Source organism: Limanda limanda, chromosome 8 (assembly GCF_963576545.1).
Source record: "Limanda limanda chromosome 8, fLimLim1.1, whole genome shotgun sequence".
Taxonomy (NCBI): domain Eukaryota; kingdom Metazoa; phylum Chordata; class Actinopteri; order Pleuronectiformes; family Pleuronectidae; genus Limanda; species Limanda limanda.
Window position 1 is genome coordinate 526,060 of NC_083643.1, and position 26,441 is coordinate 552,500.

Here is a 26,441-nt window from a genome sequence, read left to right on the forward strand (position 1 = left end):
GAGAGAGAGAGAGAGAGAGAGAGACTGGTATAAAAGAGAGAGAGACTGGCTAGCTGGTTTAAGAGAGAGACACAGACTTAACCACTAGGAGGTGCTATCACTATCACTGTATACATATTAATATCAAAATAAAACTTTACACAATGAAAGTAGCCATGAAACGTAAAAATTTTTGTATTACAAGTTTCTTTGAAAATGAATTTATGTATGTATTTGTAATACATATGAATGGTGTTTGCCTATGCAAATTAGGACATATTCAATAAGTGTGGAGCTCATGTGCTTGTCAAATTCGTTTCAAAAGAAACTTGTAATACAAAAAATGTTACGTTTCATGGTTACTTTCATTGTGTAAAGTTTTATTTTGATTGGAGTAAAGGGGTGTATTGTTCCCGGGCCTTATTGGCACACATTGATGAGAATTAAACATATTTCCTCAACTAGGATTTCTTAGGACTTTTAGTATGTTGTTCTGGACACCTCATAGAAATGATCTATGCTGAAAAAAATTATTTTACAATTAGTCGGTCGTAAAACGCTACTTTGCCTGGACTAAATCTGTGAAGTGTTATTATAAACATCCCCCCTTGGCCCCCCTCCTCTCACTAACGACGCAGGTGTGACAGACAGCGAGTGAGAAATCTGACGTCTGGAGAACGTCCCGAACAAAATGATCTAAATCAAAATGTGTAACTCCTGTCCATGAAATGAAAACACCGTAATAATCACAAGGTTTGGACGAACAAGTACATACCTATATTATTGTTTAGAGTCAGAAAATTTGGTTGTGCGAGCAGTTTAGAAACGTACTTCTCATTCCATAAATGTCCTGCGAAAATTATCATTGGTTTCAATAGAGCACACATATTTCCACACTCTAACGCCGTCACCAAACAACTACGTGTTACTCGAAAACTAATAGTCCTATCTGGAAACTGAAAACATTTTGAGAATCACAAGGCTTGACACTACGACCAGATATATTTTTTTATTCGTGAGAGCTCAGAAATGGACCCGTGGGAGCGATTTACGTTTTATTTGTCAGTTTTTATCTTTCCAGAAATTCTGTCAAAATTAACATGGGCTTGAATGGGAGAAAACGCCGGAAAGAATTCCTCGATTTCTCGTGGTGGATATAAGCACAGGTCCAATAGATTTGAGAGTGACATGTCTGCGAAGGAAACAATCTCACCACCTAAAATATCTAAAAATCATGTCTGAGGACCTCCGTTTGGGGATTTGAGAGCAGTTTTAGTGCAACCAGGGGACCTAAAAGAGGTTATTTTTCGCACTCTCGCACTTTTGGTAGAGAGACCTTGACTCCCATTGTATGTTTTCAGCCACGTTATCGAGATCTTTGACCGATCTGTTGGACGAATTTTTTATAAAAATAATAGCACACCATTTGACGTAATTCCGCATTTGTAGGTCTCGTGAATGTGCGAAAAAATTTGTGGGAGGAGAAGTGAACCGAACTTTTTGTAAGGACATGTCTGTGTCTCCTCCCTTCACAGGCGGGTCAGTGTAAGAACCAGTGAACAACAAGCTGTGAACTGTGGGAGTGAACGAGAGGGGGGGGGGGGGGGGGCAGAGATCTGTTTCTATTCATAGGAGGTGAAACTGTTCTAAAGTCTCTGGCAGCAGCTGAAATGGCGCAGCAAGAAAATCAACTGGACAGAGAAATACTCTCCTGTTCGATCTGTCTGGATCTACTGAAGGATCCGGTGACTACTGTCTGTGGACACAGCTACTGTAAGAGCTGTATTAACACCCACTGGAACAAAGAGGAGGGGAGAGGAAGCTACAGCTGTCCTCAGTGTAGACAGACCTTCACACCGAGGCCTGTCCTGGAGAAAAGCACCATGTTAGCTGCTTTAGTGGAGGAGCTGAAGAAGACTGGACTCCAAGCTGCTCCTGCTGATCACTGCTCTGCTGGACCTGAAGATGTGGCCTGTGATGTCTGCACTGGGAGAAAACGGAAATCTCTCAAGTCCTGTTTGAATTGTTTGGCCTCTTATTGTGAAAAACACCTCCAGCCTCATCTTCAGTCAGCTGCATTCAAGAAGCACAAGCTTGTGGAGCCCTCGGAGAAGCTCCAGGAGAACATCTGCTCTCGTCACGACGAGGTGATGAAGATGTTCTGCCGCACTGATCAGCAGTGTATCTGTTATCTCTGCTCTGTGGAGGAACATAAAGACCACGACACAGTGTCAGCTGCAGCAGAAAGGACTGAGAAGCAGAGAGAGCTCGGGCTGAGGAGACAAACCATCCAGCAGAGAGTCCAGGACACAGAGAAAGACGTGAAGCTGCTTCAACTGGAGGAGGAGGCCCTCAATGGCTCTGCTGATAAAGCAGTGGAGGACAGTGAGGAGATCTTCACTGAGATGATCCGTCTGCTGGAGAAAAGAAGCTCTGATGTGGAGCAGCAGATCAGATCCCAGCAGGAAACTGAAGTGAGTCGAGTCAGAGAGCTTCAGGAGAGACTGGAGCAGGAGATCACTGAGCTGAAGAGGAAAGACCATGAACTGAAGCAGCTCTCAGACACAGAGGATCACAACCAGCTTCTACACAACTACCCCTCACTGTCACCACTCAGTGGATCTACACACTCATCCAGCATCAGGATCCGTCCTCTGAGGAACTTTGAGGACGTGACAGCAGCTGTGTCACAGGTCAGAGGTCGACTACAGGACATTCTGAGTGAGACAGAGACAAAGATTTTACAGATTATGTCTCAAGTGGATGTTTAACTGCCACAACCAGAGCCAGAGACCAGAGCTGACTTCTTAAAATATTCACAGGAAATCACACTGGATCCAAACACAGCACACACATATCTGTTATTATCTGAAGGAAACAGAAAAGTAACATTAATGAGTGAAGATCAGTCTTATTCTGATCACCCAGACAGATTCACTTATTGGCCTCAGGTCCTGAGTAGAGAGAGTCTGACTGGACGTTGTTACTGGGAGGTGGAGGTGGAGGTGGAGGTGGAGGTGGAGGTGGAGGTGGAGGTGGAGGTGTGGGGAGGAGTTGATGTAGCAGTCACATACAAGAATATCAGTAGAGCAGGAGAGTCACGTGAATGTAGATTTGGATTGAATGATAAATCTTGGTCATTATATTGTTATGGAAACAGTTATTACTTTTATTACAACAACATCAAGACTCCAGTGTCAGGACCTGTGTCCTCCAGAGTAGGAGTGTACCTGGATCACAGAGCAGGTGTTCTGTCCTTCTACAGCGTCTCTGGCACCATGACTCTCCTCCACAGAGTCCAGACCACATTCACTCAGCCTCTCTATGCTGGAGTTAGGGTTTGTTATGATGGATCCACTGCTGAGTTCTGTAAACTCAAATAGACTCGAGTCATTAAAAGCAGTGATTTAGATTCTGTTTGTAAATCTTTAACTTCTTTTGTCTCCATGTTTGTTGATCAAAGGTCGTCGTGGTGACGTTTCTGCTCCGCACAGAGATCAGCTGTCAATCAAACACTGACCTTCCTTTATCACACGTATTTAGTTCTCACTTTGTAAAGACAGAAATCTATATTTACACTGATATTAATGTGTTTGAAAGAACTGTTGTTGCTGTTATTTTCTGAATCAAAGTAGAAATCAGGTTGTGTGATGTTTTAGAACCTGTGTTGATCCTGATCTTCATCAATGAGCTGATTCTTTGTTCTTTTCTTTTCCACATGTGAGATGGAGGTGAAACAAACTGAGTGTGTGTCCATGAACTCACTGAACAAGAGTCATTGAACAGACTTTACTGGTCTGATCAGTTCATTTTGAGTCTGAGTGAAGATTTGTGAAAAGTGTGAAGAAAGTCCCCGGAGGCGGTCTTAAGATATCATGTTCATAAGTATATGACGCGCAGACGGACAAACTGAAAACATACTTCCACTGGCCACTAGGTGTCTCCTGCGAGGAGACATTACAACTCAAATGTTGTGACATTATTTTCGGAGGAGAAAAAACCTGCTGCTCCAAAATCATCTGGAAATTATCACAGTTCAAAACTTTTCATCAGTTAAACAGTGTTTAAAATTGATCTGTTAATATAAAACATACCTATAAAAACTTTAGAGCTTTTTTTATTGTTTTGATATTTGTTTTTATTATATGTTAATGTCATCAGAGAAAAAATACACATGTAACTTAACTCTGTGTTAAAATAATAAAACCTTCATGACATCGTCAATGCTTCTTGTTCTTGGAGGAAAATTAAATACATATTTATAAAGAAAAGTACAAAATTGTTTTATTAAACCTGATAAATAAACTGTCCGACAGACTATTCACAACATGAAACTAATATTTTCATACATTATTGATAATATTCATCCTTACTATTTACAGTTTATATGAAATTATATCAAAGAAGGAAATACAACAACAACTTGACTTTAAGTCTCATTCCGAAGTTTAATCAGCATTGTCTCTGATCTGTTGAGTTTTCATCATATTTAGGACAAAATAACTAAATCAAATAAAAGCAATTAGATAATCGTATATTTCTCATATATATCTTATATTCATCGTATATGTATAGTTTATTTATTGTATATCTATCTCTTATACACCTCAGTGGACCCAGGGTGTCAGAGTCGATCAGATGTTTGTGTTTGTTGACATTTCGTCCGGTGACGACGTCTGTTGCCATGGTTTCAGTCACTCATGTCTCCCAGTCCGTCCTCTTTCATCTGTCGTCCGATGACCTCCAGCTGCATCGTCTTCTGTGAGAACGTCCAGGAGTGCACGTACGAGGACTCCTGCATTTCTCTGAGTGAACAAGGTCAGTGTTCGTAATGATTAAGAATCATTAACAGTTAAAAGAAGAGAAAACTGTCATTCAGTCATGCAAACATACAAGAAACAACATGGCCTCCAGTAAAGCACAAATTAAATGTTCCAGATAGAACACAGTTATGTTTGAAGGTCACATGAAGATTAGACGAATGATGTTTGAAGTTTTTCTTAAAGATTCTCACTCAGCTCATTTCTCTGATTCCAGTTCTCTGTTGACGTTTGTCAGGATTTTAAAAGCTACTGAAGCTACATCCATACAAATGGGTTTTAATCTGAAAACCATCTCTGTTTCGTATCAGTTTTAATCCCGCCCACACACAGGCCTGAAAACACAGATCATGTGACCACTCACACACGGGTCCTGAGTGTGATGGTGTAAACAGATTGAACAACATCTGGTGTCCTCCTTATAATTACACGTGTGTATATATGTGTGTGTGTGTGTTCTCTGTCTCCAGGTGGAAAGACCATCCGTCAGTGCATCAGATACACAGACTGTGATAACTCTCGCCTCACCCAGATGTTCCCGGCCATCTCCGGCTTCACTTACCGCTGCTGCAGCAGCAACCTGTGCAACTCCAGCCATGCCGTTACCATGGCGACGCCCCTCCTGGCGCTGCTGGGGTCGCTGCTGAGCAGCTGGTGCTGTTGGACCTGACGACTCTGCGGCTCAATGAACTGGTTCCTGATCATTACTGATGTTTTGTGACGATAACATGAACTAAAGTGAGAGTTGATGTTTGTTTTTGCTCGATTCTGTAACTTCCTGTTTCTCAGATTAAAAACTTTTTTACATTAGTTTAACAATAAACAAATAGGACAAAGTTGAAGTGTTGTGTTTCTGCATCACGTTCATGATGTCATCACGGAGTCACCACTGGGAAACAAGGTAACGTATGATGTCATCTTCTTCAACCACTTTTTTCCTGAGACAAACACGAGGCTGAACGTCACTAAAGGAAAACCACGATAAAATCTTCACCTGCCGTTAATTGAGAAATGTATTAACTAAAATACGGTCGATTTTAGATATAACTAGAAAATGTCTCCTGCCGAGAAATTTCGATGGGTGCCTTGAATTTTGCCGGGTCGAAAAGAGACTCTTTTTTGGGGGAAGAGAGACAGAGACCCAGAGAGAGAGAAAATGTACCAGAGAGAGAGAGAGACAGAGAGAGAGAGAGAGAGAGAGAGTGGTATAAAAGAGCGAGAGAGACAGAGAGAGACTGGTATAAAATAGAGAGAGACTGGCTAGCTGGTTTAAGAGAGAGACACAGACTTGACCACTAGTTGGCGCTATCACTATCACTGCATACACATTAATATATTTGTTTAAAAGAAATTCTTGGCTTCTGTTGGTTTTGAACTCACAACCAGTGGATCACTGAGTCACGTCTCAACCCACTGATCCAATCACATTGACTTTAGATATCATTGACACTTGTTTATATAAAGAGTTTAGATGAAAGTTCTTCCCTCACTGGGACTTGACCTCTCCTCTGAGATTCGGACCCTCTGCTCTACTCACTACACCACTTATAATAACATGAACAATATGTGAAGTGTTATTATAAACATCCCCCCTTGGCCCCCCTCCTCTCACTAACGACGCAGGTGTGACAGAGAGCGAGTGAGAAATCTGACGTCTGGAGAACGTCCCGAACAAAATGATCTAATTCAAAATGTATAACTCCTGTCCGTGAAATGAAAACACAATGTGACAATCACAAGGTTTGGACAAACAAGGACATATCTATATTATTGTTTAGAGTCAAAAAGTTTGGTCTCGGAGCAGTTTAGAAACGTACTTCTCATTCCATAAATGTCCTGCGAAAATGTTCATTGGTTTCAATAGAGCACACATATTTCCACACTCTAACGCCGTCACCAAACAACTACGTGTTACTCGAAAACTAAAAGTCCTATCTGGAAACTGAAAACATTTTGAGAATCACAAGGCTTGACACTACGACCAGATATATGTTTTATTCGTGAAAGCTCATAAATGGACCCGTGGGAGCGATTTACGTTTTATTTTTCAGTTTTTATCTTTCCAGAAATTCGGTCAAAATTAACATGGGCTTGAATGGGAGAAAATGCCGGAAAGAATTCCTCGATTTCTCGTGGCGGATATAAGCACAGGTCCGAGAGATTTGAGAGTGACATGTCTGCGAAGGAAACAATCTCACCACCTAAAATATCTAAAATCATGTCTGAGGGCCTCCGTTTGGGGATTTCAGAGCAGTTTTAGTGCAACCCGGGGACCTAAAAGAGGTTATTTTTCGCACTCTTGCTCTTTTGGTAGAGAGACCTTGACTCCCATTGTATGTTTTCGGCCACGTTATCGAGATCTTTGACCGATCTGTTGGACGAATTTTTTATAAAAATAATAGCACACCATTTGACGTAATTCCGCAGGTTTATTTGTAGGTCTCGTGAATGTGCGAAAAAATTTGTGGGAGGAGAAGCGAACCGAACTTTTTGGCAGAAGTACTAAGAATAAGAAGCACCACGGACGAGTAATACTAGGCTTCGCCCTGCAAAGCGTTGCCTGGGGGTGCCGGCCACTAGGCGGCACCCATAATTATTGACACCCACTGGGACAAAGAGGAGGAGAGAGTGTTTTAATGTATTTTTTCTGGTGATTCTCATTTGTGAAGCACTTTGTAAGTTGATTTTATTCCATTGAAAACATTTGTTAACTTTTCTGGAAACTTTTAAAAACGTGAATCTTACAACCTGTGCTGTTGATAGCTGAATGTGACAGTTCCCAGTTCAACTATTAACTTTGAGATGTGCTGACACAGATAAAGAACTCACAAGCAGCTCCTCCCAGTCAGGACTTGTCTGTGTCTCCTCCCTTCACAGGCGTGTCAGTGTAAGAACCAGTGAACAACAAGCTGTGAAATGTGGGAGATGAGTCACTGCAGGGAGTGAACGAGAGAGGGGGGGGGGAGAGAGATCTGTTTCTATTCATAGGAAGTGAAACTTTTCTAAAGTCTCTGGCAGCAGCTGAAATGGCGCAGCAAGAAAATCAACTGGACAAAGAAAGATTCTGCTGTTCGATCTGTCTGGATCCACTGAAGGATCCGGTGACTACTGTCTGTGGACACAGCTTCTGTAAGAGCTGTATTAACACCCACTGGGACAAAGAGGAGGAGAGAGGAGGCTACAGCTGTCCTCAGTGTAGACAGACCTTCACACCGAGGCCTGTCCTGGAGAAAAACACCATGTTAGCTGCTTTAGTGGAGGAGCTGAAGAAGACTGGACTCCAAGCTGCTCCTGCTGATCACTGCTATGCTGGACCTGAAGATGTGGCCTGTGATGTCTGCACTGGGAGAAAACTGAAAGCTCTCAAGTCCTGTTTGAATTGTTTGGCCTCTTATTGTGAGAAACACCTCCAGCCTCATCTTCAGTCAGCTGCATTCAAGAAGCACAAGCTGGTGGAGCCCTCGGAGAAGCTCCAGGAGAACATCTGCTCTCGTCACGATGAGGTGATGAAGATGTTCTGCCGCACTGATCAGCAGTGTATCTGTTATCTCTGCTCTGTGGATGAACATAAAGGCCACGACACAGTGTCAGCTGCAGCAGAAAGGACTGAGAGGCAGAGAGAGCTCGGGCTGAGGAGACAAACAATCCAGCAGAGAGTCCAGGACACAGAGAAAGACGTGAAGCTGCTTCAACAGGAGGAGGAGGCCGTCAATGGCTCTGCTGATAAAGCAGTGGAGGACAGTGAGGAGATCTTCACTGAGATGATCCGTCTGCTGGAGAAAAGAAGCTCTGATGTGGAGCAGCAGATCAGATCCCAGCAGGAAACTGAAGTGAGTCGAGTCAGAGCGCTTCAGGAGAGACTGGAGCAGGAGATCACTGAGCTGAAAAGGAAAGACCATGAACTGAAGCAGCTCTCAGACACAGAGGATCACAACCAGCTTCTACACAACTACCCCTCACTGTCACCACTCAGTGGATCTACACACTCATCCAGCATCAGGATCCGTCCTCTGAGGTACTTTGAGGACGTGACAGCAGCTGTGTCACAGGTCAGAGGTCGACTACAGGACATTCTGAGTGAGACAGAGACACAGATTTTACAGACTGTGTCTCAAGTGGATGTTTTACTGCCACAACCAGAGCCAGAGACCAGACATGGCTTCTTAAAATATTCACAGGAAATCACACTGGATCCAAATACAGCAAACACATATCTGTTATTATCTGAGGGAAACAGAAAAGTAACACGTATGAAAGAAGATCAGTCTTATTCTGATCACCCAGACAGATTCACTTATCAGCCTCAGGTCCTGAGTAGAGAGAGTCTGACTGGACGTTGTTACTGGGAGGTGAAGATGAGCAGAGGAGTAACAGTTTATGTAGCAGTCACATACAAGAATATCAGAAGAGCAGGAGAGTCAGATGATTGTGAATTTGGAAAAAATGATAAATCTTGGTCATTATATTGTGATGGAACCAGCTATAACTTTTGTTACAACACCATTCACACTCCAGTTTCAGGTCCTGTGTCCTCCAGAGTAGGAGTGTACCTGGATCACAGAGCAGGTGTTCTGTCCTTCTACAGCGTCACTGGCACCATGACTCTCCTCCACAGAGTCCAGACCACATTCACTCAGCCGCTCTATGCTGGAGTTGGGGTTGATTGTTATAAAGCCACAGCTGAGTTCTGTAAACTCAAATAGACTCGAGTCATTAAAAGCAGTGATTTAGATTCTGTGTGTAAATCTTTAACTTCTTTTGTCTCCATGTTTGTTGATCAAAGTTCGTCGTGGTGACGTTTCTGCTCCGCACAGAGATCAGCTGTCAATCAAACACTGACCTTCCTTTATCACACGTATTTAGTTCTCACTTTGTAAAGACAGAAATCTATAATTACACTGACATGAATGTGTTTGAAAGAACTGTTGTTGTTGTTTTCTGAATCAAAGTAGAAATCAGGTTGTGTGATGTTTTAGAACCTGTGTTGATCCTGATCCTCATCAATGAGCTGATTCTTTGTTCTTTTCTTTTCCACATGTGAGATGGAGGTGAAACAAACTGAGTGTGTGTCCATGAACTCACTGAACAAGAGTCATTGAACAGACTTTACTGGTCTGATCAGTTCATTTTGAGTCTGAGTGAAGATTTGTGAAAAGTGTGAAGAAAGTCCCCGGAGGCGGTCTTAAGATATCGTGTTCATAAGTATATGACGCGCAGACGGACAAACTGAAAACATACTTCCACTGGCCACTAGGTGTCTCCTGCGAGGGGACATTAAAACTCAAATGTTGTGACATTATTTTCGGAGGAGAAAAAACCTGCTGCTCCAAAATCATCTGGAATTTATCACAGTTCAAAACTATTCATGAGATAAATAGTGTTTAAAGTTGATCTGTTAATATAAAACATACCTATAAAAACTTTAGAGCTTTTTTTATTGTTTTGATTTGTTTTTATTATATGTTAATTCATCAAAGGAAAAATACACATGTAACTTAACTCTGTGTTAAAATAATAAAACCTTCATGACATCGTCAATGCTTCTTGTTCTTGGAGGAAAATTAAATACATATTTATAAAGAAAAGTACAAAAAATTGTTTTATTAAACCTGATAAATAAACTGTCCGACAGACTATTCACAACATGAAAATAATGAGTGACTCACTGGTCTGATACTAATATTTTCATACATTATTGATAATATTCATCCTTACTCCTCAATAGGTTTTACAGTTTATATGAAATTATATCAAAGAAGGAAATACAACAACAACTTGACTTTACGTCTCATCCCGAGTTTTCATCATATTTAGGACAAAATAACTAAATAAAATAAAAGCAATTAGATAATCGTATATTTTTCGTATATATATCTTATATTCATCGTATATGTATAGTTTATTTATTGTATATCGATCTTTTATACACCTCAGTGGACTCAGGGCGTCAGAGTCGATCAGATGTTTGTGTTTGTTGACATTTCGTCCGGGGACGACATCTGTTGCCATGGTTTCAGTCACTCATGTCTCCCAGTCCGTCCTCTTCCATCTGTCGTCCGATGACCTCCAGCTGCATCGTCTTCTTCTGTCCTTTCTGCTCCGCCACTGTCTCCAGTTTCTCTGCTTGGGCATACCAGGGCTGAGGGGCGGAGCTGTCGCAGGCCCTGCCCCCTCGGCGGAAACCTCCTCTTCCGGCTCGGACCAGCCCCCAGCCCTGCAGCTGCGCCTCGGACCCCCCCTCCTGGACGCCTCTGGTTTGGTCCAGCTCCTTGGCGCTGAGAGACGACATCCGGACGGGAACCGTGTTGCCGAACTTGGAGTAGTCGACGCAGTGGCGACCGTCCTCCTCCGTTATGATGGAGACGAAGCGCCTCCCCCACAGGATCTCCTCGGGGGTGTAGGAGGTGCGGGCCTGCATGGTGATCCCTGTGGTCTCCACTACGCCTGAAGAAAGATAGAGAAGAAGAGTTGGTGCTGAACCCTGCACTTTACGCTCAGCTGCTGTTTTACAAACTTAAATTCTGCTTCATCCATGATGAGAAAAGATAAAGTAGCATCAGCAGATCCTCGGCAGTGACGGACAGGTGTCACTGTGACGTCACATGGATCTGGGGGGTTCCTGACCTTCCAGGATGACGATGATCTCCAGGTCCTCGGCTGCCAGCGACTTGGCGGAGAGCTCGTACAGGGGGCTCCCTCTCTCCATGGTGTGGCTGATGATCAGAGGAGAAACCAGGAAGATGCCGTTGCTCCTCAGAGGGTTCTCCACCTGGATGTCCAGCTGACACACAGGGATCACCTCGCCCTCGGCCGTGACCGTCCGTCGGATCACCTGCAGGGAAACACATACATGCGACTGAAGAGGAGAACCTTCGCTTCGTGTGGCGAGACGAGTCGCGGTCTGGCTTCAGCTCAAGTTGAACCTTGGTGAACTGTGACCTTTCTCTTACGCAGGAACACCAGGAGACCAGGACCTGCTCAGTATCCAGCAGCTGCTGATGAAGACCCAGCGAGATGGCTGAAGGCTCTTACCTGCAGCTGGACAGTGGCAGAGATGATCATACTTTTCCTCAGGTCTCCGACTCTCAACATGAAGGTCGGCCGACCGTTTCGAGGAGCGATGACGGCATTTCTGGAGAAGATGAGTGTCTCTGCGCGGCGGTTGGCCTGAGCCGTCTTCATGAAGACGCAGCCGAGCATAACGGCGTTGACGATGAGCCCCAGGATGTTCTGGATGATCAGCACGGTGATGGCCAAGGGACACTCCTCCGTCACCATCCTGCCGCCAAAACCGATGGTCACCTGCGGAGGATGGGACACAGCTGATGAGACACATGGCTACACCCGGGTCGGTCAGAGACGCTAACAACAGCTCCCACCTGGACTTCTATGGAGAAGAGGAAGGCGGAGGTGAAGGAGTGGATGGCAGTGACGCAGGGGACCGGGCCCGGCTTGCCGTCAGGGTCCCGAGGCTCCAGGTCTCCATGGGCGAAGGCCAGGAGCCACCAGATCATAGCGAAGAGCATCCAGGAACAGAGGAAGGCGCAGGTGAAGATGAGCAGCGAGTGCTGCCACTTCAGGTCCACCATGGTGGTGAAGACGTCCTGCAGGAACCGACCCTGAAGCCACCATGAAGACCAAGGTGAGTCAACCTGAGCTGCCTGACTTTCAGAGAACGTTTGAGGTCCGACATGATGACAGAAGCACAGTGGGTGGGTCTACCTGCTCCATGATGTTCTTGTGGGCCACGTTGCACGAGCCGGTCTTGGTGATGAAGCGAGCTCGCTGAGACCGGGACCGGCTGCGGTTCGGCTGGTTCTGGTCCTCGGCCAGACGGGTCAGCAGGAAGCCGTCCGGCAGGAGACCCTTCCTGGCCAACATCACGCTGCTGCTACACACACACTGTTACACACACTGATACACACACACGTACACTGATACAAACACTGATACACACACACACATTAACACACACATTAACACACATTAACACACATTAACACACACCCACATTAACACACACACACATTAACACACATTAACACACACACACACATTAACATACATTAACAGACATTAACACACATTAACACACACACACACACATACACATTAACACACACACACATTAACACACACACACACACACACACACACACAAACATACACATAAACATACACATGTACATTAATACACACACATACACATACAAATACACATACACATACACATACACATACACATACACATATACATAAACATATACATAAACATATACATAAACATAAACATACACATATACATACACACAAACACACACACACAGACACGAACACACAAAATAACCATTATATTTTGAATATACTAGAAAAACACATATTATGTAATCAATCTATCTGTGTGTGTGTGTGTGTGTGTGTGTGTTTGTGTGTGTAGTGACATGGAGTCATTAAGGATTCATCACATCATCATCTTCATCAAGTATGAATTCATAATTCATATCAGGCTGTTTATGTATCGCGCATCAGCTGTGATGACGTCAGAGTCGATGTAAACAGCTGATAAACGTCACGTTACCTGTTCAGGAACCGGATGTGACTGTTGTCTTCATGTGGACGTGAGATGAACGGACTTTATCTTCTCGTCTCTCCTCCATCTCTTCTCTCCATCATCTCTCCATCTTCTCTTCTCCTCCAGGATGTGGACTCCAGGCCCACAGTCAGCTTCTGCTCACCTCCTTCAAAATAAAATACCAGCTTTCCTCACACACTGCAGGAGAACCGGTCCATCATCAGAACAACTGTACAAATAAAACCTTTGAATAATCACTGGGCATTGTGTTATATAAATAACACAGGAAGTTAAATCTGCAGACAGTTACTCATTTATTAAAAAACGTTAATTATTGAAGAAAAAATAAGAAAAGCTTTGAATGAGCTGGTGAAGCAGATTTTCACTTTAAACTCCAGAGATTCAGATTATTGTGATTGAAAATAGAGAAAAGCAGCAAATTATCCTGTTGTTAAGGTTCAAATCAAAATAAACCAGAATAATTCACGTAGAGTTTCAGAACGCGTTTACCATGTTCGTGTACTTTTATTTTGAAAGGAAACTGAAGCGTGTTCCGGTGCTGTGTGAACATGATGAGGTCTGCCTGTAGGGGGCGACAGAGCAGATCTTCACTGAAATAAAACCTCACGTTGAATACAAGAGAAAGAATCATAGTAATTTCATTCATGAAAATAATTTAGGTTACTGCAGAAAAAAACTCAAGAAGAAGTTAATTAATTCAAGTTCCTATGACGCTTGAAACGTAAAATCATCACATTCTTTAATTGTATTTAATATCTGTCCACTGCAGGAAAACAAAACACACAAATACATCAAAATGAGCGTAATTATGGAATATTTGACTCATATATGCAGGGGTCAAAAAGGTTTCGGGTGACAGCTGAATGCCAATTGGGTTCACCACATATATCCAGAATAAACGGGACGGGAGGCTGAGATTTCCAGAAATATACAATTTATTCAATTTGTGCAAATGATTTAAAAAGACGGATCAAACACACGACCAGGTTGAAGTACGGCCCTGAATAAACAACAGATTAAAAAGAGAGAAGTTAAAGGCTTCAGACCCAATTTAACAAAGCTAAAATATCTTGCATTAAACAAGCACAGCACACTTTAGGAATCATAACACTGTAAGAGATATAATACAACAAAATGACAGAAGAGGGCCTCTAGTTTGTGGAGCCTTTTACCATGTTCGCACAAAATAGGCTTTAAACTAATATGAATCATTTATCTACATCAACAAAATATGAGTTAATTTATTTTACACGTTGTCTTTATGAAGTTTCTTGTTTGTGTTGCGATGCTTGGGCATTTCAATGCATATTTCAATAATCAATTAATAAATTGTTTCCAGAAATTTGATTCATCTGAAAAATAATCTGATCAAACAATATTGAATATTACAAAGGGCCATATGATAAAAATAAATCTGAGAATGTCATAATAGTAAATAAAGTTTTTTTTCTGCTATGTTATTAGACAATGTTATCTTATGTATTAACCTCATTAACACTTTGTTCTTATCTACAGTTACACTGAGTTAAATGTTTATACAAATGTTTGTTTTCGATGACTCTAAACCCCGCCCCCCGGGCTTCTGGTCACGTGACGGAGGGCAGGCGGGGCGGGGTTATCGAGCAGCCCCTCCTCTCAGCGAACGGGATGCTGCTTAGCTTCGGGTTAGCTTCGGGTTAGCTTAGCCTAGCCTAGCTTAGCTCCGGTAACGGTCCCGGCTCCTGCAGCTTCTCTTGTGTCGCGATGACGTGACGCGGCGGCAGGCTCAGCTCGCGGGGCCGGGGAGAGGGGCTCGTTGCTCGGGTTAGCTGGCCGTGCTAGCTCCTGGTCGCGGTTCACCAGGAGCTATCCTCCGGGGACACAGACAAGCAGCGGCCGGTCCGAGTCCCGGTGGACCCGAACCCGAACCCGAACCCGAACCCGGACCCGGACCCGGACAGGATGGACTAGCAGCAGGAGAGCCGGGGAGCTCCGGGTGGAGTTAGCATCAGGCCTGAACACCAACACTGCTTCCTCCCTTCCTTCCTCCCTCCTTTCCTCCCTCCCTTGGTCACTTCCTCCCTCCCTCCCTTGGTCACTTCATCCCTCCCTTCCTTGGTCACTTCCTTGGTCACTTCCTCCCTCACGATGGAGTCCGGCCTCAACCCGCTGCCACAGTTCCCGGAGAACTCGTATAAAAGTAAGTGCTGTGTGAGGGTTAGGGTTTGAGGTGTTTCCCACCTGTAGTCTGGCCTGTTCAGGTCCTGACCTTTGACCCCTGCAGTGACCGAGGAGGACGTGAAGCGGCTGATCGAGTTCCGGGCGTCCAACGAGGCTCTGTTCACCGGGAAGAGGAACTCGGCCAAGATAGCGTGGAGGTAAGAACCTGGATCCTGTAGCACGATGTAGGGCTGGGCGATATGGGAAAAAATGTTATCACGATATGTTTTTCCATATTGATCGATCTCGATTCTTAACACGATATGTAGTTTTTGATCAGTTTCCTGAAGCCGTCCCTCTCCACTGTGCTAAGGGGGCATCATATCTGTAGCTAAGCAATAAGTAATAGCGCTCGTTATATTTTTTCCTCGCTTCGATTGTTTTCATATGGGGCAATGGCTGCAAAACACGGGGGACGTAGTGGTCTTGCCCGTCTCTTTGTTTGGTGTCGTGCAAACTTGAGTCAAACCAGAGTCAAACTCTCTGTGTGATCACTGGGATGGAGCCGTCTCAGGTGATTGAAAAGGTTTGTGGTGTTTCCCGTCCTGGCTTCGTCTGCTCCTCGTCCTTTTAGCCGTATCCAAACCACGTCCACACAACTGACGTTGCGTTACGCTTTTTTTCGAAAATGTCTTCGGTTCCGGGTGATGTAGGGATGTCGCTCTCACATTCGGCATTATTTTCGCTGTCCCCGACTTCAGTTTCACTCATTTTTTCAACTTCGTTCTCTCTTGTTCTCTCTCTCGCAACTGCAGCAGCTCTCACAATGGAAAGGGGGCGTGTCCTAACTGCAGACGGCAGCCGGCAGACTCCGACACTGTTGTTGCGCTTACTTTTGCCACGTGAGATCGAATACATGTCACGAGGAGATAATCGAAATCGATCAAAATTTTATCGCGATCCCGAATCGGGATCGAAAAATCGCCCAGCCCTAGCACGATGTGTGGTGTGTGTCCTCTGATCCTGATCCTGATCCCCCCCCCCCCTGCAGCACCATCCTGAAGGGCCTGGGTCTGGAGGGGAAGCTGACCGCCGACCAGATCGCCAAGAAGTGGGACAACCTGCGGACCAAGTACAAGGTAACGTCCACGTCCAGCGGATCACGCTCACACCTCCTGACGGGTCGGGGGTCTTGAGTTCTGACTACATCACCATTTCTGAGCGTTGTCAGGCGTGTTGGTTTATCCTTAAATATGAGAGGAGCCGATCCAAGATTTTGGTTCAATCAAGTGTTTTATTTGAAGATACAATGAAGAGTTATAGTTATAGTTATAGTTCATAGCTATGGACAATTACCACAGCATTTGCTAATTAAGTTAGCAGTAGGAAGTTGAAAATGGCCCCGAACAGCAGGGGTTGTGTATAATTATAACAACAGATTTGATGTGATTGGTTAAAAATATTGGAGGGGTGTCACCGCAAATCACTTTGGATCTCCCTTATTGGTCCAGCCGCAGTCCCACGCCTCTTGTCACCGAATCCAGGAAGTGACAATCTATTCCAAATATTAAATAGATTTAAGAGAAAGGATTGAAATAATGATTTGTATACGGTGTTATTCCTGACTCAAACTGCTCCTACCTTTACTGTTAAAAGTTCAGTCAGACACATAGTTAAAAGTTGGAAATCCCAACAGCGTAAACCTGAAGTTTCCCTTTCAGATCAACGCTCTGAATCACCCACACGTCCGCTCCAGGTTCTGGTTTCATTTCTCTGATTACCAGCCAGGTGTAAACCAGACTAATCATGTGCTCAGACATGTTGTCTCTTATTGGCCGGTTGTGATGATCACGTGATGGACGTAAACCTGCGAGAGGACACACACACACACACACACACACACACACACACACACACACACACACACACACAGACTGAGAACTGATCATTAGAGATTTGTTATCACCTCAACAGCAGTGATGTTTGTGAAGGTTTGATATTAATCCAACATTTAGCTTAAAATGACGATTCCACACATGATGTTTTATTTTGAAAACACTCTCAAATATACTGATATTAAAGGAGATATTAAAAGTCCCAGTCTGTCAGAACAGTTCAAACTTCATTATTTCATATCTTCTTCAATTTGGTCCCGAGACACGTTTCTTCATCAGAAACACAACGTATCTCACATTTTAACTTTTTCCTTTTCTGTGTAAAGTCTCTTTAACTCAGATTTGATCTGTGATGTGTCTCCAGGACCTGAAGCAGCCCTACCAGGGGCAGGACAGCCTGGGGGGGGTGGTGGAGTCCTGGCCCTGGTTCCACATCATGGATGAAGCCATGCAGGGTCGACTCTACAACAGCAGCCTGGTGCTCGGCCTGGAGCCCGCCCCCTGCACTGGTCACCGCGGCAACAGCCAGTCCAGCCAGTCGCAGGAGAACACGGACATCCTGGAGTTCCTCATCAAGACGGAGATGGAGGACTCGGTGGCAGCGGAGACGGTGGAGGACGATGGGCTGGGTCCCACGGAGGCTCCGCCCACAGAGGGAGTGCCCATGGGCTGGAGGAGGATGACCGAGTGCTCGTATAAAAGTAGGCCGCTCCTCTTCACTGTCGGTTTCTATTCAGCTCTACACACAGCGTCCCTGGATCTGTAGAATCCTCCGTCTGCTTCCAGCTGATTATTCTTTGTTCTCTTCAACTTTAACCGTTTGTTTCTGAGCTCGTTGTTCAAACCTCTTCCTCTTCTTCAAAGTGACTGAACCAGAAACCGAGCGAATGATCAAACTCCGAGCTGCGAACGAAGCGCTCTTCACCGGCAGGAAACATTCAGCCAAGCCGGCCTGGAGGTGAGTGACGCCCGGGTTCACCACCGACACTGGGGCAGTGGTGGCGCCACCGTGTGGTGAACGGGTTGTGAATTATTTAATAACCGCGAGTTGGCGTGGAAGATTGGATGGCGCTCAGTGATCCTCAGTCTTCAGGACACGAGCAGGACGGACGTTCACTTCCTGTTGGTTTGATTCTCTGGAGTTTATGAGACGCACGTTTCAGGCCGTCAGGGTTTCAGTGACGATCCGGAGTCCTGATCCAACATTATCCATTAATAACTACACACATGATCATCAGTTTGTGTAGAGGGACAGAGACAAACACCAATAAACAATTTAACGAAAGCCAAAACTGATACATTTCAATATAACATTTCTTATTTACTTTATTGCATAAAGTACAATACTACTCTCTGTTTGTGTCCGTCCAGAACACGGACACACGTTGGATTGTCTTCTCACATGTGATCTTTCCATTATTCTCTTTTGTGGGTGTGGTCTAATCCATTCTACCTGTTAGCTCTTGAATCAGGACTTGGATCATGCAGTCAAGCCACTAGAGGGAGCTATTGGTAAACTAAAGAAACATCTCGCAACACCAAACAAAGAATCAACCATGACGTATTGTGAAGTCATTTCTCATCGATAACGAGTTACTTATTATTTTAATGATGAATCACCGATATCTTTAAATCCTAAAACAGATGAAACCTGACACGGTAGATTATTGATCATCTTTACGTTAGTTCTGGTTTCCTCTGCGTGTCCTGGCTGAGTCTCAGGTGTGTGTCTGTCGTCCTTCAGGGATTGAACTTGAGCCTCGTGTCTTGCAGAGCCATTCTGTACGAGCTGGGTCTTCAGGGGAAGCTGACCACGGATCAGTTGGCCAAGAAGTGGGACAACCTGAAGAGGAGGTACAAGGTAGGTGCCCCCCCCCCCCCCCCTCCAGCTCCAGAGACCACCGGCCCTTTCTCACACCGTCCACTCAGCAGCTCAGAGCCACGCAACCTTCTTCTAGTTCCGGACGGACGCAGTCGACTTGTTCCCGTCCGGTGACGAAGGTCCGGATGTTAAATGTCAAACGCAGATTAAGATTAAGATTTCCTCTGTGTTCAAAAATGAACATTTCTGATTATTATCGTGTTGGTTTAGTGGGTGGAGTAGGCCCGGAGCTCGACGTGGTGCTGTTGACTCTGATGCCATCGTACCTCTTTGGCAAACTGACAGACAAATTCCACAAGAGGCCAAATCCAGTCCGTACCTGTCACTGCATCCCTGAGGAGTGGCAGCTGGAGAGTTGCATTCTGGGATTTGACTTCCAGCGAAACCGTCGAAGAGCAAGTAACCAGTGAGGTCAGAGGTCAGGCCCGAACACAGAGGCTGCACCTGGGAACAGTCAGAGCTTCAGGATCAGAAGGTTCCCAGGTTCACTCTCCTGGTCCCTTCACAGATTGTGACCTCACGTTCGGCCCCAGCTCGGTTAGCACCTGACCTGTCAGAGCAGAAGGAGGAAGTAGCCTCGGGTCCCTGGAGCTTGGGGGGGGGCGGCGCTGGCAGGACGTTAAGGTCTCTCTGTGGACCATCTGTAGAGTTTTCTGTCTCCACCAGGAGCTGAAGTTTCCTGCTCGAGGGGTGGAGACCAACCCCAGCTCCTGGCCCTGGTTCTACCGGATGAACGACGCCATGGAGGGACGCTTCGCCACCGTCGCTCCCATCCTCACGCCCATCGTGGAGGACGAAGATGAAGACTGCGAGCCTCTGTCCCCGGCGCCCAAGAAACGTGCCCGCCGGAGCCGGGGGGGGATGGCGGAGTTCCTGACGGAGTCGGAGATGGACCTGCTGGTGGACCACGAGGAGAAGAATGGCTCCACCGCGCTGGGAGAGCTGCACCGGATGTCGGAGTTCACCTACAAATGTAAGAGACAGGAAACTGTTAACGGGTCAAACCAGGTGGACGCTGGATTCATGATTTCACAAGATTCAAGAAGGTCATTACGTTTCCATAAAGTCCTAAAAATCTCCTGATGAGGTTTTTATCAGCAAATCATCAATTAATCATCTCAATGAATCGTTCAATCATTTGAATTGAAATGATCACAAGTCAGAATATCATTATGAATTATCAGTCAACCTGTAGACATGTTGTCATTTAAAGCAGTTGGTTGCTTAGTAACAGAAACTCCTCTGAAGGAGGAGCAGACGAGGAGGTGTAACTGACAGGAAGTGCTACTGACAGGAAGTGCTACTCACAGGGAGTGTTACTGACAGGAAGTGTCACTGACAGGAAGTGTTACTGACAGGAAGTGTCACTGACAGGAAGTGCTACTGACAGGAAGTGCTACTGACAGGAAGTGTCACTGACAGGAAGTACTACTGACAGGAAGTCTAACTGAGAGGAAGTGTAACTGACAGGAAGTGCTACTCACAGGAAGTGCTACTCACAGGAAGTGCTACTCACAGGAAGTGCCACTGACAGGAAGTGCCACTGACAGGAAGTGCTACTGACAGGAAGTGCTACTGACAGGAAGTGTCACTGACAGGAAGTACTACTGACAGGAAGTGCTACTCACAGGAAGTGCCACTGACAGGAAGTGTTACTGACAGGAAGTGTAACTGACAAGAAGTGTTACTGACAGGAAGTGTCACTGACAGGACGTGTCACTGACAGGAAGTGTCACTGACAGGAAGTACTACTGACAGGAAGTCTAACTGAGAGGAAGTGTAACTGACAGGAAGTGCTAGTCACAGGAAGTGTCACTGACAGGAAGTGCTACTGACAGGAAGTGTCACTGACAGGAAGTGTCACTGACAGGAAGTGTCACAGACAGGAAGTGCTACTCATAGGAAGTGCTACTCACAGGAAGTGCTACTCACAGGAAGTGCTACTCACAGGAAGTCTAACTGAGAGGAAGTGTTACTGACAGGAAGTGTTACTGACAGGAAGTGTTACTGACAGGAAGTGTTACTGACAGGAAGTGCTACTGACAGGAAGTGCAACTGACAGGAAGTGCAACTGACAGGAAGTGCAGCTGACAGGAAGTGCAGCTGACAGGAAGTGCAGCTGACAGGAAGTGCTGCTGTCAGGAAGTGCTGCTGACAGGAAGTGTAACTGACAGGAAGTACTACTGACAGGAAGTCTAACTGAGTGGAAGTGTCACTGACAGGAAGTGCCACTCACAGGAAGTGCAACTGACAGGAAGTGTCACTGACAGGAAGTGTCACTGACAGGAAGTGTCACTGACAGGAAGTTTTACTGACTGGAAGTGTAACTGACAGGAAGTGTCACTGACAGGAAGTGCTACTGACAGGAAGTGTTACAGACAGGAAGTGTCACTGACAGGAAGTGTCACTGACAGGAAGTGCAACTGACAGGAAGTGCTACTGACAGGAAGTGTAACTCACAGGAAGTGTCACTGACACGAAGTGTCACTGACAGGAAGGACTACTGACAGGAAGGACTACTGACAGGAAGGACTACTGACAGGAAGTGTTACTGAGTGGAAGTGTAACTGACAGGAAGTGCTGCTCACAGGAAGTGTTACTGACAGGAAGTGTTACTGACAGGAAGTGTCACTGACAGGAAGTGTCACTGACAGGAAGTGCCACTGACAAGAAGTGCTACTGACAGGAAGTGTAACTCACAGGAAGTGTCACTGACACGAAGTGTCACTGACAGGAAGGACTACTGACAGGAAGGACTACTGACAGGAAGTGTTACTGAGTGGAAGTGTAACTGACAGGAAGTGCTGCTCACAGGAAGTGTTACTGACAGGAAGTGTTACTGACAGGAAGTGTCACTGACAGGAAGTGTCACTGACAGGAAGTGCCACTGACAAGCAGTGTCACTGACAGGAAGTACTACTGACAGGAAGTCTAACTGAGTGGAAGTGTCACTGACAGGAAGTGCCACTCACAGGAAGTGCAACTGACAGGAAGTGTCAATGACAGGAAGTGTCACTGACAGGAAGTGTCACTGACAGGAAGTTTTACTGACTGGAAGTGTAACTGACAGGAAGTGTCACTGAGAGGAAGTGTCACTGACAGGAAGTGCTACTGACAGGAAGTGTTACAGACAGGAAGTGTCACTGACAGGAAGTGTCACTGACAGGAAGTGCCACTGACAAGAAGTGTCACTGACAGGAAGTACTACTGACAGGAAGTCTAACTGAGTGGAAGTGTCACTGACAGGAAGTGCCACTCACAGGAAGTGCAACTGACAGGAAGTGTCACTGACAGGAAGTGTCACTGACAGGAAGTGTCACTGACAGGAAGTTTTACTGACTGGAAGTGTAACTGACAGGAAGTGTCACTGACAGGAAGTGCTACTGACAGGAAGTGTTACAGACAGGAAGTGTCACTGACAGGAAGTGTCACTGACAGGAAGTGCAACTGACAGGGAGTGCTACTGACAGGAAGTGTAACTCACAGGAAGTGTCACTGACACGAAGTGTCACTGACAGGAAGGACTACTGACAGGAAGGACTACTGACAGGAAGTGTTACTGAGTGGAAGTGTAACTGACAGGAAGTGCTGCTCACAGGAAGTGTTACTGACAGGAAGTGTTACTGACAGGAAGTGTCACTTACAGGAAGTGTCACTGACAGGAAGTGCCACTGACAAGCAGTGTCACTGACAGGAAGTACTACTGACAGGAAGTCTAACTGAATGGAAGTGTCACTGACAGGAAGTGCCACTCACAGGAAGTGCAACTGACAGGAAGTGTCACTGACAGGAAGTGTCACTGACAGGAAGTGTCACTGACAGGAAGTGTCACTGACAGGAAGTGTCACTGACAGGAAGTGTCACTGACAGGAAGTTTTACTGACTGGAAGTGTAACTGACAGGAAGTGTCACTGACAGGAAGTGTCACTGACAGGAAGTGCTACTGACAGGAAGTGTTACAGACAGGAAGTGTCACTGACAGGAAGTGTCACTGACAGGAAGTGCAACTGACAGGAAGTGCTACTGACAGGAAGTGTCACTGACAGGAAGTGTCACTGACAGGAAGTGCTACTGACAGGAAGTGTCACAGACAGGAAGTGTCACTGACAGGAAGTGTCACTGACAGGAAGTGCAACTGACAGGAAGTGCTACTGACAGGAAGTGTAACTCACAGGAAGTGCAACTCACAGGAATTGCTACTGACAGGAAGAGTCACTGACAGGAAGTGCAACTGACATGAAGTGCTACTGACAGGAAGTGTAACTGACAGGAAGTGCTACTGACAGGAAGTGTAACTGACATGAAGTGCAACTCATAGGATTTGCTACTTACAGGAAGTGTCACTGACAGGAAGTGTCACTGACAAGAAGTGCTACTGACAGGAAGTGTAACTGACAGGAAGTGTTACTGACAGGAAGTGTCACTGACAGGAAGTGCAACTGACAGGAAGTGCAACTGACATGAAGTGCTACTGACAGGAAGTGTAACTGACAGGAAGTGCTACTGACAGGAAGTGTAACTGACATGAAGTGCAACTCATAGGAATTGCTACTGACAGGAAGTGTCACTGACAGGAAGTGTCACTGACAGGAAGTGTCACTGACAGGAAGTGTTACTGACAGGAAGTGTTACTGACAGGAAGTGCTACTGACAGGAAGTGTTACTGACAGGAAGTGCTACTGACAGGAAGTGCTACTGACAGGAAGTGTTACTGACAGGAATTGCTACTGACAGGAAGTGTCACTGACAGGAAGTGTCACTGACAGGAAGTGTTACTGACAGGAAGTGTTACTGACAGGAAGTGTTACTGACAGGAAGTGTTACTGACAGGAAGTGCTACTGACAGGAAGTGTTACTGACAGGAAGTGCTACTGACAGGAAGTGTCACTGACAGGAAGTGTCACTGACAGGAAGTGCTACTGACAGGAAGTGTCACTGACAGGAATTGCTACTGACAGGAAGTGTCACTGACAGGAAGTGTTACTGACAGGAAGTGTCACTGACAGGAAGTGCTACTGACAGGAAGTGTCACTGACAGGAAGTGCCACTGACAGGAAGTGTGATGTGATGATGACATGTCTGCGTTGCAGTGACAGAAGACGACACCCGGCGACTGATCGAGTTACGAGCTGCTAACGAGTCTCTGTTCACCGGGAGGAGAAACACTGCGAAGCCGGCCTGGAGGTGAAGGAGCAGAAATACATGAATGAAATATAGATGTTGATATTTGATTAAAGAGTTTGTTGGGTGTAAATTTGGGGAATTCTGCATTAATAAAGAAGAGAAACGAATGTGAGTCATCAAGTCACAGAGCAGAAAGACATTTCATGTTGTAGCTACAAACCATTTGCACCAGCGGTGAGTCATGAACCCTGAAGCCCCGCCTCCCTCGCCCTTTCAGCCTCCAGCATTAGAAAACTAGCATGTTGAGTTAGCATTGGTCAAACGAGGGCGTGGCTCCGACCCGAGGTCACATGTCACTGAGTGGCGTTTGTCTCCAGGGGGATCGTGAAGGAGCTGGGTCTGACCGGCAGGATGACCCCAGACCAGGTCGCCAAGAAGTGGGACAACCTGAAGACCAAGTTCAAGGTGACGTGTGTGATGGTCCTGCACCTTACACCAGGACCCCCCCCCCCCTGTCTAACTGACTGTCTGTCCTCCTGTGTGCAGGACCTGAAGTTCCCCCCCCGGGGCATGGAGAACCAGAGCAGCCCGGCCTCGTGGCCCTGGTTCCCCCTGATGAGCGACGCCCTGGAGGGACGTCTGTCGGGCCGAGCGCCCAAGGTCACGCCCATCTGGAGCCATGAGGAGGACGCCGTGTTCGGCTCGTCTCCTCCCGACAGGGACGGCGTGCTGGCGGAGAGGAGCGGCGTGTCGGAGCTGGAGGGCGTGGTCGGGGGGGGGGGGGACACCGAGTCCGACGGGAACGTCACCTACATCGACGCCAGCGGAGAGGAGTGTTCGACGCCCTCGGACCTCTCGTACAAAAGTAAGTCGAGTTCCCTCAAGACAACGTTAACTTCAACCTGTCAGCTGTGAACCTGTCCCCCCCCCCCACGTGTCTCCTCCCAGTGAGCGACCAGGACACCAGGACCATGATCCGACTGCGAGCCGCTAACGAGGGCTTGTTCACCGGGAGGAGGAACGCTGCCAAGGCCGCCTGGAAGTGAGAGACTCTGAGGAAACTCACAGCAACTCAGGTGTCACATGTCATCAATCAATCAATCAATCTGTCCCCCCCCTCTCTCCCAGGGCCATCCTGAAGGAGCTGGGGCTGCAGGGGAAGGTCTCGACCTATCAGATGGCAAAGAAGTGGGACAACCTGAAGAGGAGATACAAGGTTCCATGTTCACTCATTCAGGATCAATCTAGAACCGAGACAGTTCCTCTGGAGCTCGAGAGTTTAAAGTTACTTCAGGAATCTGTTTCAGTTCCTTATTGAACGATATTTAAAGCTGTTGTAGAATCTGATGTTCAGGACGTTCGGACCTTCAGCAGGAGATTGATCCTCTTTCATCTCCTTGTTTGGTCTCCTCAGGATCTGAAGTACCCTCCTGTCGGGATGGAGAGTGTAGCAGACAGCGCCTCCTCCTGGCCGTGGTTTCACCTGATGAATGACGCCATGGAGGGCCGGCTGGCCAGCAGCGCCCCCCTCCTCGCTCCCGTCACCCAGGACGACGACCAGCAGCTCGACCCCGCCCCTAGACACAGGTCCCGCCACGTCCCTCCTCCTCCTCCTCCACCCGCCCCCCCCTCTGACTACGGCCAGGAGGCGTTCTGCGACGGCGCCGAGCAGAACCAGCGGAGCGCGGAGGCGTGCGAGGGGCCGCTGGGAGGACTGGACCGGGAGTGGGAGATGGTGGAGAGAGAGAGAACAGCGCTGGAGCAGGAGAGGGAGATGGTGGAGAGAGACAGGGCGGCGGTGGAGAGAGAGAGGGCGGCGGTGCAGGCAGAGAGGCTGTGGCTGGAGAGAGAGAGGGCGGCGGTGGAGCGGGACCGAGCCATGGTGGAGCAGGAGAGGGCGGCGCTGTGCAGAGAGAGGGAGGGGCTAGACCAGAGAGCCCTGATGCTGAGCCCGGTCGGACCCTCCGGACACCTCAACGCCCTGATGTAGACCACCTGCCGGGGGGGGT

At 46.4% G+C, this 26,441-nt stretch overlaps 4 protein-coding genes and 1 pseudogene across 4 annotated transcripts in view; 4 read left to right on the forward strand and 1 right to left on the reverse strand.

Annotated features, from left to right (window-relative positions):
* Window positions 1-1,649: 1,649 nt before the first annotated feature.
* LOC133008954 (tripartite motif-containing protein 16-like) lies at window positions 1,650-3,362 on the forward strand (annotated as a pseudogene).
* Window positions 3,363-4,715: 1,353 nt separating this feature from the next.
* LOC133008955 (CD59 glycoprotein-like) lies at window positions 4,716-5,469 on the forward strand. Its single transcript, XM_061076342.1, has 2 exons — window positions 4,716-4,797; window positions 5,270-5,469. Exons 1-2 carry the CDS (start codon window positions 4,716-4,718, stop codon window positions 5,467-5,469), a joined length of 282 nt encoding a protein of 93 aa, XP_060932325.1.
* A 2,356-nt stretch (window positions 5,470-7,825) lies between these two features.
* LOC133009194 (tripartite motif-containing protein 16-like) lies at window positions 7,826-10,217 on the forward strand. Its single transcript, XM_061076617.1, has one exon. It carries the CDS (start codon window positions 7,826-7,828, stop codon window positions 9,500-9,502), a length of 1,677 nt encoding a protein of 558 aa, XP_060932600.1. The 3' UTR covers window positions 9,503-10,217.
* A 595-nt stretch (window positions 10,218-10,812) lies between these two features.
* On the reverse strand, window positions 10,813-12,680 carry kcnj11l (potassium inwardly rectifying channel subfamily J member 11, like). Its single transcript, XM_061076959.1, has 5 exons — window positions 12,522-12,680; window positions 12,179-12,418; window positions 11,832-12,101; window positions 11,424-11,631; window positions 10,813-11,243 (listed from the first exon to the last, which is right to left on the reverse strand). The coding sequence occupies exons 1-5, from the start codon at window positions 12,678-12,680 to the stop codon at window positions 10,813-10,815; spliced, it is 1,308 nt and encodes a 435-aa protein (XP_060932942.1).
* Window positions 12,681-15,031: 2,351 nt separating this feature from the next.
* The window catches only part of zgc:171459 (uncharacterized protein LOC562056 homolog), an 11,563-nt gene continuing 153 nt past the window's right edge, over window positions 15,032-26,441 (forward strand). The window contains exons 1-13 of the mRNA XM_061076288.1: window positions 15,032-15,571; window positions 15,656-15,749; window positions 16,583-16,670; window positions 17,791-18,127; window positions 18,291-18,384; window positions 19,200-19,287; window positions 19,975-20,281; window positions 24,399-24,492; window positions 24,810-24,897; window positions 24,979-25,297; window positions 25,381-25,474; window positions 25,561-25,648; window positions 25,847-26,441. The exon at window positions 25,847-26,441 is cut by the window's right edge and continues 153 nt beyond it. Coding sequence (XP_060932271.1) covers window positions 15,520-15,571; window positions 15,656-15,749; window positions 16,583-16,670; window positions 17,791-18,127; window positions 18,291-18,384; window positions 19,200-19,287; window positions 19,975-20,281; window positions 24,399-24,492; window positions 24,810-24,897; window positions 24,979-25,297; window positions 25,381-25,474; window positions 25,561-25,648; window positions 25,847-26,422 — 2,319 coding nt within the window. The 5' untranslated portion in view covers window positions 15,032-15,519 and the 3' untranslated portion in view covers window positions 26,423-26,441. The remainder of the gene's footprint in view (window positions 15,572-15,655; window positions 15,750-16,582; window positions 16,671-17,790; window positions 18,128-18,290; window positions 18,385-19,199; window positions 19,288-19,974; window positions 20,282-24,398; window positions 24,493-24,809; window positions 24,898-24,978; window positions 25,298-25,380; window positions 25,475-25,560; window positions 25,649-25,846) is intronic.